Source organism: Ascaphus truei, chromosome 4 (genome assembly GCF_040206685.1).
Source record: "Ascaphus truei isolate aAscTru1 chromosome 4, aAscTru1.hap1, whole genome shotgun sequence".
In the NCBI taxonomy this organism is placed as follows: domain Eukaryota; kingdom Metazoa; phylum Chordata; class Amphibia; order Anura; family Ascaphidae; genus Ascaphus; species Ascaphus truei.
In genome coordinates this window covers 252,262,212-252,274,698 of record NC_134486.1, presented here as the reverse complement: position 1 = coordinate 252,274,698, position 12,487 = coordinate 252,262,212, and the positions used below count along the sequence as shown (strand labels likewise).

The 12,487-nt window shown below is 43.9% G+C and overlaps 1 protein-coding gene across 4 annotated transcripts in view; it reads left to right on the top strand.

The window, feature by feature from the left end:
* Positions 1–12,487, top strand: part of MTCL3 (MTCL family member 3) — a 53,489-nt gene that overhangs the window by 28,224 nt on the left and 12,778 nt on the right. For 2 of the 4 annotated variants that reach the window (XM_075597274.1, XM_075597272.1), the window contains exon 6: positions 5,482–5,590. In XM_075597274.1, coding sequence (XP_075453389.1) covers positions 5,482–5,514 — 33 coding nt within the window. In that variant the 3' untranslated portion in view covers positions 5,515–5,590. Of the gene's footprint in view, positions 1–5,303; positions 5,591–12,487 lie in introns of all 4 variants that reach the window. The other 2 variants (XM_075597271.1, XM_075597270.1) reach the window with 1 other exon arrangement.

Sequence of the window (12,487 nt, the reverse complement as noted above, 5' to 3'; positions counted from 1 at the left end):
TTACCCCTTTCTCTCTCCCCCATTCTCTCTATCTCTCTCCCCCATTCGCTCTCTCTCTTTCCCCCCATTTGCTCTCTCTCTCCCCCCATTCTCTCTCTCCCCCCATTCTCTCTCTCCCTCCATTCTCTCTCTCTCCCCATTCTCTCTCTCCCCCCCATTCTCTCTCTCCCCCGTTCTCTCTCCCCCATTCTCTCTCTCCCCCCCATTCGCTCTCTCCCCCCCCATTCTCTCTCTCCCCCCATTCTCTCTCTCCCACATTCTCTCTCTTTCTCTCCCCCCATTCTCTCTCTTTCTCTCCCCCCATTCTCTCTCTATTCTCTCTCTCTCTCTCCCATTCTCTCTCCCCCATTCTCTCTATCTCTCTCCCCCCATTTGCTCTCTCTCTCTCCCCCATTCTCTCTCTCCCCCATTCTCTCTCTCCCTCCATTCTCTCTCTCTCTTTACCCCTTTCTCTCTCCCCCATTCTCTCTATCTCTCTCCCCCATTCGCTCTCTCTCTTTCCCCCCATTTGCTCTCTCTCTCTCACCATTCTCTCTCCCCCCATTCTCTCTCCCCCCATTCTCTCTCTCTCTCCCTCCATTCTCTCTCTCTCCCCCTATTCTCTCTCTCCACCCATTCTCTCTCCCACATTCTCTCTCTCTCCCCCCATTCTCTCTCTTTCTCTCCCCCCATTCTCTCTCTATTCTCTCTTTCTCTCCCCCATTCTCTCTCCCCCATTCTCTCTATCTCTCTCCCCCCATTCGCTCTCTCTCTTTCCCCCCATTCGCTCTCTCTCTCTCCCCCCATTCTCTCTCTCTCCCCCAATTCTCTCTCTCCCCATTCTCTCTCTCTCCCCCCCCATTCTCTCTCTCTCTCCCCATTCTCTCTCTCCCCCATTCTCTCTTTCTCTCTCTCCCCCATTCTCTCTTTCTCTCTCTCCCGCCATTCTCTTTCTCTCTCCCCCCATTCTCTCTCTCCCCCCAACCCCCCATTCTCTGTGTGTGTCTCTCCCCCAGTCTTTGTCTCCCCCTCCCCCATTCTCTGTCTCTCCTCCATTTTCTGTCTCCCTCCCCCCATTCTCTGTCTCTCTCCCTCCACCCATTCTCTGTCTCTCTCCCCCATTCTCTGTCTCTCCCCATTCTGTGAACACCCTCCCCATTCTCTGTGTCTCCCCCATTCTCTGTCTCTCTCTCCCCCCATTCTTTGTGTCTCTCTCTATCCCCCCCGTTCTCTGTGTCTCTCTCCCCCCACTCTGTATCTCTCTGCCCATGCTGTGCCTCTCCCCATGCTGTGCCTCTGTGTCTCTCTCCCCATGTTGTGTCTCTGTGTCTCTCTCCCCATGCTGTGCCTCTGTGTCTCTCTCCCTGTGCTGTGCCTCTCTCTTCCCATGCTGTTCCTCTCTCTCTCCCCATGCTGTGCCTCTGTCTCTCTCTCCCCATACTGTGCCTGTGTATCTCCCCATGCTGTGCATCTGTGTCTCCCCATGCTGTGTCTCCCCACACTGTGTGTCTCTCCCCACACTCTGTGTCTCCCCATATTGTGTCTCTCCCCATACTGGATGTCTCTCCCCACACTGTCTCTCTCCCCGTGCTGTTCCTCTGTGTCTCTCCCCCCTTGCTGCGCCTCTGTGTCTCTCTCCCCATATTGTCTCTCTCGATACTGTGTGTCTCTCCCCATACTGTGTCTCTCCCCATACTGTCTGTCTCCCCATACTGTCTGTCTCCCCATACTGTCTGTCTCCCCATGCTGTGTCTCTCTCTGTGTCTCTCCCAATGCTGTGTGTCTCTTCCCCCCCCCCCCCCATTGTGTGAGTGAGTATGCCCAATTCTGGACCCTACCTGCATGGGTGGAGGAAGCCATCTTGAGCCCTGGCAGCAGACACCGGAAGTTCTCACTGACACTTTCGGGTCTCACTGCTGGGGCTCCGCAGCTCAGACCGGCCCCTGTTCTCCTTCCTGCATTCTCTGCTCTCTGCTGCCCCCCTGCTCTGATGGTCAAAAGGGGTCAGCCACAAAAAAACGGGACATTTTACAGAATGTTAGGCAGCCGGGACAGAGATTAAAAAAACGGGACTGTCCCGGCTAAACCGGGACTATCCCAGCTAAACCGGGACATCTGGTCACCCTACATATTGCAGACACATACACACACACACACACACACACACACACACACACCAATAAAACACTCTGCTGCCCCCCTCTGGACCCATAAAACACACAGCAGACACACAAACCTTTTCCCTCACTCTACTGTGTGGAGCTCCCTGCAGGCTGAGTGGGGGAGGAGTCAGTGCCTTGCTGGTGCCTCCTGTCCAATCACCTCCCCTGACTGAGAGCTGCTCTCACTCTGTGTGGATGAGAACTGAAAGCTGATTGGCTAAAAAAATTGGCAGGGTGCCAAAAATTATGGGCCATTACTGAATGAATAATGCCCAGAATTTTAATTAACCAATCAGAGAGCAGGGATTTCAATAATGCCCGGAATTTAACATCTTTAGCCTATAATATAATTTAACACATCTAGCAACTCTCCCTAGATGATATAAACTGTAACTAAAGTAGATTATCAGCATTCTTTCTCTCCCCCATTCTCTCTTTCTCTCCCGCCATTCTCTTTCTCTCTCCCTCCCATTCTCTCTCTCCCCCTATTCTCTCTCTTCACCCCCCGCATTCTCTCTCTCTTCCCCCAACCCCCCATTCTCTGTGTGTGTCTCTCCCCCATTCTTTGTCTCCTCCTCCCCCATTCTCTCTCTCCTCAATTTCCGTCTCTCTCCCCCCATTCTCTGTCTCTCTCTCCCCTCCATTCTTTGTCTCTCTCCCCTATTCTCTGTCTCTCTCTCTTCCCCCCATTCTCTGTCTCTTCTCCATTTTCTGTTTCTCTCCCCCCATTCTGTCTCTCTATCACCCCCCATTATCTGTCTCCCCCCCATTATCTGTCTCTCTCCCCCATTCTCTGTCTCTCCCCATTCTCTGAACCCCCCCATTCTCTGTGTCTCCCCCATTCTCTGTCTCTCTCTCCCCCAATTCTTTGTGTCTCTCTCTCTCCCCCCCATTCTCTGTGTCTCTCTCCCCCCACTCTGTGTCTCTCTGCCCATGCTGTGCCTCTCCCCATGTTGTGCCTCTGTGTCTCTCTCCCCATACTGTGCCTCTGTGTCTCTCTCCCCATGCTGTGCCTCTCTCTCCCCATGCTGTGCCTCTCTCTCCCCATGCTGTGCCTCTGTGTCTCTCTCCCCATGCTGTTCCTCTGTGTCTCTCTCCCCATGCTGTGCATCTGTGTGTCTCCCCATGCTGTGTCTCTCCCCACACTGTGTCTCCCCATATTGTGTCTCTCCCCATACTGTGTGTCTCTCCAGACACTGTGTCTCTCCCCATGCTGTGCCTCTTTGTCTCTCTCCCCATGCTGTGCCTCTGTGTGTCTCTCCCCATACTGTGCCTCTGTGTCTCTCCCCCCTTGCTGTGCCTCTGTGTCTCTCTCCCCATGCTGTGCCTCTGTGTCTCTCTCCCCATGCTGAGTCTCTCCCCACACTGTGTGTCTCTCCCCACACTGTGTCTCTCCCCACACTGTGTCTCTCCCCATATTGTCTCTTCCCATACTGTGTGTCTCTCTCGATACTGTGTGTCTCTCCCCACACTGTGTGTCTCTCCCCATACTGTCTGTCTCCCCATACTGTCTGTCTCCCCATACTGTCTGTCTCCCCATGCTGTCTCTCTCTCTGTGTCTCTCCCAATGCTGTGTGTCTCTTCCCCCCCCCCCCATTGTGTGAGTGAGTGTCCCCCATTCTGGACCCTACCTGCTAGGGTGGGGGAAGCCATCTTGAGCCCTTGCAGCAGACACCGGAAGTTCTCACTGACACTTCCGGGTCTCACTGCTGTGGCTCCGCAGCTCAGACCGGCCCCTGTTCTCCTTCCTGCATTCTCTGCTCTCTGCTGTCCCCCTGCTCTGATGGTCAAAAGGGGTCAGCCACAAAAGAAACGGGACATTTTACAGAATGTCAGGCCGCCGGGACAGAGATTAAAAAAACGGGACTGTCCCGGCTAAACCGGGACATCTGGTCACCCTACATATTGCATACACACACACACACACCAATAAAGCACTCTGCTGCCCCCCTCTGGGCCCATAAAACACACAGCAGACACACAAACCTTTTCCCTCACTCTACTGTGTGGAGCTCCCTGCAGGCAGAGTGGGGAAGGAGTCAGTGCCTTGCTGGTGCCTCCTGTCCAATCACCTCCCCTGACTGAGAGCTGCTCTCACTCTGTGTGGATGAGAACTGAAAGCTGATTGGCTAAAAAAAATTGTCAGGGTGCCAAAAATTCCGGGCCATTACTGAATGAATAATGCCCAGAATTTTAATTAACCAATCAGAGAGCAGGGATTTCAATAATGCCCGGAATTTAACATCTTTAGTCTATAATATAATTTAACACAACTAGCAACTCTCCCTAGATGATATAAACTGTAACTACAGTAGATTATCAGCAAATGCGGTTCTGCCAATGGGTGATATATCATTGCCAAAAAATCATTGCAGTCTCACAATCTCTAAACCCAACATACAGTACAAACACTCCTCCCTCCTGCTGGTGCCAAATGGTCTTTCTCACAGACAGCATCATAAATGACATCACAGAAGGTGGAAGGGGGACAGCAGAGAAATGCAGAACATGGCAGCACACAGATAAACACCATATATTGTTTGTACAATTTGAATATTAAGTAATAATTTTCTCAAAGTAATTTTATTGACATTTAGTTTTTAGTTTTTTTTCATCATTACCCACTGTAACATGAAAGCATTCAGATTACTGCTCATGTTTGTATGCTTCGTCAGTAACCACAAAGCACCTGAAATATGATTAGTTCCTTTTTGATAGAAACACGTGGAGAGTCCTTGTTTTTGACTTCCACAAATCAGATCTCAAAGGCATAGTTTTATCCTGATGGATTATCACTTAGGGACTGGAACATTGTTTTAAACAATCCCTTCTGCTTGAACCATTATGTGCCCAGTGTTCTTATTTATATATTACACAGTTCAAACCTGATTTACATTGGAGGCGCCAAATAAAGCAAAGACTTGAAATAAATATTCAAGGAGTTCTCTGATGCATAACGTAAATGATTATACATCTCTTGTAGTGCCTTATTGAATAATGCATCTGCCTATAATCTCTCCTGCAGTTGATGTTATATAGTACAGTATATGGGCTAAACAGTCTATTTCAGATGCATTACTGTTCACTTGTTGATGTGTACAGTTCTTTGCTGGCAGCAGTGTGAGTGAATAAATCTCTCTGTCTCTATATTTACCTTCCCAGATGTTCCAGCCTATCATTTTACTTATTCTCATCCTAGTATTATTTTCTTCCCTTTCCTACACTACTATATTTAAACTTGTCTTCCTTTTCACCCTATTTTTTGTCCTGTAACCATCTCATCATTTTCTGTTCTGTGTAGTATTATTTTCAGTTTTGTTTATTTTGTCCACTCACCAAGATAAGAAGTACAAGAAATATAGTTTCTGCCTGAGCTACTACTACTGAAAACACTGAAGACTAATTTGTACAAGTTGCCCAACAATCATTCATCTTGCAGTTTTATTCAAGTAAGTTGTTTACCATTATATTTATTTTCTGCAGTTGGCACGGTAAACATTTTTTATCAGACGTCCCATGTAATTTTCATTGACCGAAGCACTAACCAGGTGTTAGTGGTACCACATATTGGTGACCCATTAGTTACCTTTGATGAATTATCTGCTGTACTATGAATTAAGAAAACTTAACTGCAAGGTAAAAGTAAGTTTTAACTTTTTTTTTTTTTTTACTAATTTGGTCTAAAAACAATTAGTGATATTACATTGTTTTCTTGATTTACAATCAATTAATTACTTGTTCAACAAAACATTTCTACTGGGAAGCGAAAAAGAGTTTGTAGAAACAAAAACATATTGGCTCAGTTAAAATGTGTAGACAATTAACATTGTCAGGTGTATGTTGCAGTATCTCATACTGTAGTTCCATTCAGTGCTTAGATGACAATTCCTTTAACAGCAGAATAAGATCTAGTAAATCCAAGTATGGGAAAGACTTTTATGGAATGTTTTAGTTTATATAATTCATAAAACACATTCCTTCCAACAAGTATATTTCTGTTAATATCATCTTAGTTTAGAGTTCAGACGTCTGTGCTGCTAACATTTGCAATATACATATATATTTAAAATACGTGAAAAGCTCTATAATGACTTATTTCAAATAAATATTTTTGACGAAGAAAATAACATTGAATAAAGTATGACAATTAAAAAAAATACTCAAAACAGGTTTTAATATTAAGCAGCAACATCACCTGGTATAATCTGTAGGGGATTTTGATGACATTAGTTTCAACAAGTATCATCTCTATAAAGTAAAACGTTGCCATATTGAGCCAAGACACTGATGACATCATATAGGCTGATTAAAAAAATCTAAAGGGATGTTTTACCCCTCGTTTAAATATACCCTTCAAAATGGAAACAATTTTACAGTACGGTATATAATTAAATCTAAAATATTTTGAGGTGCCCCATTTTCTTCTCATGAAGTGGAAGCTATCTTTAATGTGTGATGGTATTTAGGACTCTGGTAGCATCAAAGAGTCTAAATGTCACAGGAAACCAGGTTATTTAAACCTTTTTACCAAGATCATTCATTGAGCAAAACACGGTAATGAAATAAATTGTTGTATATTCGCATAAATTCGCTTACACACAATTATACACAAAATACAGACAAAAAGATACTTACTTTGGGACTGGGGTTGAAAACTAGACTTTCCTAGGTGCAGGGAACTCTTGGGCGAGTTTTACCCTGACCGGGACTTACTGTAGCTCGGAATTCCCTGGGACTCAAATCGGCATCAAATTCCATACGCCACCGCTACGTTCTATTCTGAGAACTTGGTCCCTCCTGACCGCGAGTTACTACAAACCTCTGGAACTCAAATCAGCATGAAATCCCAGCCGCGTCCGCTACCATCGTTTCTGAGAGTGTGGGTGCAAAAGTTGGGACTTAGACTCTGGCAGGCAGGCTTTTCAGGCTTGAAATCGAAGCCGGTTGCTCTGCTATTCGTGCAGAAACAACTTTGAAAAGCCCCCGCTGCGCTCTTACTACCGAAGAACTAGAATCAGATTGGCTCACAGGGCCTTATTCAGAAAGCCTCGATAAGGCCCTTATCGAGCACTTATCAACCAAAATGGCTACCCGTATTCAGATAGCCTCTAAGTGCTCGATAACGGCCTGTATCGACGCAAAATTTTATCACCATCCGAAATTCGCCAACTGAGCGGCGATCAGCCGCTTATCGACCATTTTCGGAGGGTTGATAAACTCGCGCGATTCAGAGACCCGCGAGTCGGCTGTCGCGGCCTATCGCAGCCCTAAAAGGCGTTCTTCTCCCCAAATCCAATTCACCACAAAACTTCTGGTAAATTGGTGGGGAGATGCCTCGATGAGCTGCGATGTGTCGGGACTTAGAAAAAATCAGGCCCCTTTCCTGCCTCGGATTGGTGCCGGGGGTCTCCGGAGCTGATATCCATTAATAGCAGCTCCGGAGCCCCCGGCATGCATCCGAGGCAGGAAACATGCATGTACAGCAACTTCATTACCTTAGCGGCTAACCGCTAAGGCAATGAAGGGGTTAATCACCCGTGCCAGGCTTACTGTAAAAACATACAATACAATACTGTGGCTAGCGGGGGTGGGTGAAGAGGGAATTTGGCCCTTAGTGGCTGTTTAGGCATTGCGGGGGGGGGGGGGTTAACCCCTTCATTACCTTAGCGGTTAATACCGCTAAGGTAATAAAGGGGTTAACCCAACCGCTACCCACCCGCAAGGTCTAAACACCCATCCTTAGGGCTAATACCCCTTTCACCCACCCGTGAGGCCTAAACACCCACCCCTGACTGACTATACCCACCCTATACCCATTGAGTAGTATAGTGGTACATCATACCCATATAATAATAATATGGGCATGATAAGCCTCTATAGCACTCAATGGGCACCCTAATTACAACACATTAATACACAAGACACACAATAATAAAACGTAACTAAAGTCCAAAAAATCACACGTCACAAACAGTAGCCAGCTAATCCACTCAATACAATCAATAGCAACATCAACAATGAATTAATTAAACCATTAACCAATCGAAACAATTAATTCCGAAACCAACTCAAAATGAATAGTAACCAATCTAAACAATTAATTACTACAACATTAATGAATTTAAACAGTTAAATAGAAAGAAAGAAATTCTAACAATATCTGAACTAACTATAAAACACATTAGCTAACATAATATAACATTAAATACAAACGAACACCAATCGCAAACCTTTAATTACATTAAGCATGAAAAAACAAACAATGACATCCACATAATACATGAAATGCAAAAAAGCAACACCAATACCAAGCGAGAAATGCCCCCCAAAAATTGGCATAATAATATAATAATGTATTAATCTGTACCCTAAAGAGGTACAGATTAATATATTATAAGTCAATGTGCCTCCACCAAAAAATCAAAAAACACATCCAAAGATTAAACCTGTAAAAAGAGACATTTACAAACATTGAATATATTACTTACCATTAGAAGCGGTGGCCCTCCGACTCCCGGGGAAACATGAAGCTTACATACCTTGAAGGCCTCCAACAGCATCCGATGTCATCCGCCATGAAGATCCGGCTCAGGTACCCCAATCTTCTTTTTTCTTTCATTAATCACCTTCTATCTTCATCTGTCACCATTTCTTGTTCTTCTTAATCTTCTTTCTTCATCTGTCAATCCAAAATACCCCATGTTAAATCCCAGCCGATGCTGTCTCGTCGGCTTCTTGGGCTCAAATGAGGCGTCACGGCCTTAAATAGGGCTTGTGACGTCACATTTAGCCTCAAAATGGTTAGCAGCCACCTGATTGGCTGTTAAAACCATGTTCCGACTTAATTTTTTTTTTTTGGACATGACATCACTTAAAGGGAATGATGCCAGCCAATCAGAATGGCTGTGCTTCATTTGCCTTTAAGATGACGTCACTAAATCCAAGATGGCTGCTGTGTCACAAGGTATTTCAGCCAATCAGAGTGTGGAATTGGTTCACACGATCTTGGAGGCCTTCAAGGTACGTGAGTTTCCCCGGGAGTCAGAGGGCCACCGCTTCTAATGGTAAGTAATATATTCAATGTTTGTAAATGTCTCTTTTTACAGGTTTAATCTTTGGATGTGTTTTTTTATTTTTGGGGGGAGGCACATTGACTGATAATATATTAATCTGTACCTCTTTAGGGTACAGATTAATACATTATTATGCCAATATTTGGGGGGCATTTCTCACTTGTTATTGCTGTTGCTATTTTTCATTGCAGTTTATTATGTGGATGTGATTGTTTGTTTGTTCATGCTTAATGTAATAAATGGTTTGCGATTGGTGTTCGCTTGTACTTAATGTTTTATTATGTTAGCTAATGTGTTTTATGGTTACTTCAGAGATTGTTTTAATTTATTTCTTTGTCTTTTAATGGTTACATTCATTAATGTTGGAGTAATTCATTGTTTGGATTGGTTAGTGTTACTATTCATTTTGAGTTGGTTTAGGAATTAATTGGTTGGATAATGGTTTGGGTAATGGTTTAATTAATTCATTGTTGATGTTATTGCTTCTATTGATTGGATTAGCTGGCTACTGATTTTATTTAGTGACGTGTGATTTTTTGGAGTTTAGTTATGTTTTATGACTGTGTGTCTTGTGTATTACTGTATTGTGATTAGGGTGCCCATTGAGTGCTATAGAGGCTTATCATGCCCATATTATTATTATATGGGTATGATGTACCACTATACTACTCAATGGGTATAGGGTGGGTATAGTCAGTCTGGGGTGGGTGCTTAGGCCTCCCGGGTCAGGGTGGGTTAACCCTTTAATGACTATAGCGGTTAGTAACCGCTAAGGTGATTAAGGGGTTAGGGGCCATTAGAATGTATTTATTTTGTATATATGCTTTCTGGCAACGGAGGACAGAGGGACCTGCTGTTGTGGTAAGTATAACTTTATTTATTTATGTATGCTAATGCAGTGCTTAATAATGGGCATATAATCTATTATCCATATCTGGATATACTTTAATACACTAAGGTATAATGGTAATATACTTCTGAGTCTCTGGTTACAGGGGACAAAAGAAGAAAGATGTACTTTTATTTCTAACTGCCTTATTCCCCAAACACTATCTTTTGGACTCATAATGGACACTCAGAGTCCCCCCTCAACCTTATATACTGTACGGTTGGGCACCCACAAACTCTACACTGGTTCTGGGTCACCTTGGCACTAGCTGGAGTACCCCCCTTAACCTAGGGATTCCCTCAGCTACAGGGATATCTATTCATCCCTGTGCCTCATTCTCCGTTCTGGGCTGTGCTGAAGCAGGTTACCCTAGTGGTGAGTCGTGCTTGCATTTTCAAGAGGATGTATTGCCGGGACAATGTGCCTATATGTATCCGAGAATCAGGCATGATTCCCGGGTACGTTTATAGGGGAACCGACAACTCTGGACCCCAACCTCCTAGGCACATTCTGTTAACGGATCCTCCGCAACCCCTCCCCCCCCCCCCAACCCTCTGAAACTCATACCCTAGCAATCCCTGCTTGCTTGCATGCCCAGAAATGGAAAAACAAAAAATACTTTTATTACAGGCAATACATTGAAAAGATACAATGTTACTGGGCCCAAGAGCTATTTCTCTTGGACCCTTATACAGCGATCAGGGGTAACCAAAACAGACATAACCTTTATTTGAGAGCCTGTTACCCCCTACCATCACACTAAAGTTCATTAAAAAGCATTGATTAGTACCAATTGCTCCTGTTTCTACATCTTCTGTAACAACACAAATCTCGCCTTTCCCCCCCCCCCTCCCAACTTCAATCACGATTTGTGATTTTTACTAATATCAATATGTCTCCAATTCTATAATGCTTCCAGTGCTATTAAAGCAGCAATCCCTCCTACTTAACTTCTTTCAATAGAAAATAATGTTTTTCATAATCTGAATGGGAGTCTCCTGGAGGTGAAAGGTGTTAGTTTCAGGTCTGAGGATTCTGGGTAGTCAAATGTGGCTAATAGGGACGTTGGCCATTCAAAAAAAGATGTATTAAAAAATATACATGACAAATACTGTAATTAAAATATACATGACATAATAACAAAATGCATTTAAAACATAAACCCATTGATATTCACTGTGTTTACCTATGTCCCCTCATTGGGGGACTAGACAACCACATCGGCAGTCAATGTTGACCTGTAATAAAATGGGGTTATTAACTCCACCCGCCCTGGATCAAGGCCATTTTCATCTTGAGTGCTGAAGCCTCCCCTCCCCTGGAACCAATCTAATAAAAGGGGACTGCCCAACCATAAAAAAGTCACACAGGCTACAACCCTGAAGATGAGAATGACATTCATCCAGGGTGAGGTAAGTAACCCCATTTTTATTACAGGTCACCATTGATAGCCTAATTGGCAATCTAGGTCCCCCATTGATAGGGGCTAGATAGCCACGGTGATAATAAATGGGGTTATGTTTTAAATGCATTTTTTGTCATGTATCTTTGAATTATTTGTAATGTTATTTTTTTAATGCATATCTTTTTTTATTTTTTGGAATGGCCAAAAGCCATATTAGCCCATTAGTCTAGAAGGGGAAAGGGGAGGGGGATTATGGGTTAATTGCCCCCCCCCCCGGAAAGGTGGTGGAAGAGGTTAATCCCCTGTTTGCCTTATCGGTTAGGCAATGCTTTTCTATCTATTGAGATAACCATGGAAACCCATGACTAGCTGACCACGGGCTACTGTACTGTAATGGCTAGTACTCGATATTTTGTCACCTATTCCATGTTGGATTAGGATATCTGGCCTACAGTATGTATATAATGGCCAATATAGTCCCAATATATACAAAGGCAAGATAGGGCTAACTTCAGCCTGGAGTAGGTGAAAAAGAAATACGGTATTTATTGGAGCTATCGCTGTCCCAATAAATATTGGGACTGAATGAATGGCATCGACATGACTTAAACTGTGGCATTTAGTCATTTTGATGCCGCTCCCGATATTTATATCGGTCACAGTAAAAAACACATTATTTATAGAGGTGCAACATTAATGTATTACACCATAAAAATAAAGTTGTTGTTTTTGTGTAAATGCTGCATTTTTGCCTTGATGTATCGAAGCCTTTGTCTCAATATTTTAGATGAAGGGGACAGACTTGTATACAGTAATGCCTCACATATGGTGACGGTCCTGTGGGTGAAAGTATTTTCCCTAATCAATAAAGTTCTGAGTCTATCATTGTCCCCAGCTTCTTGGGCAGCTTTTCTAACTAAAACACTTGCTAATATCTCAGATTTATTTTTATAAATTAATTACACATGTTTTCTTGGCT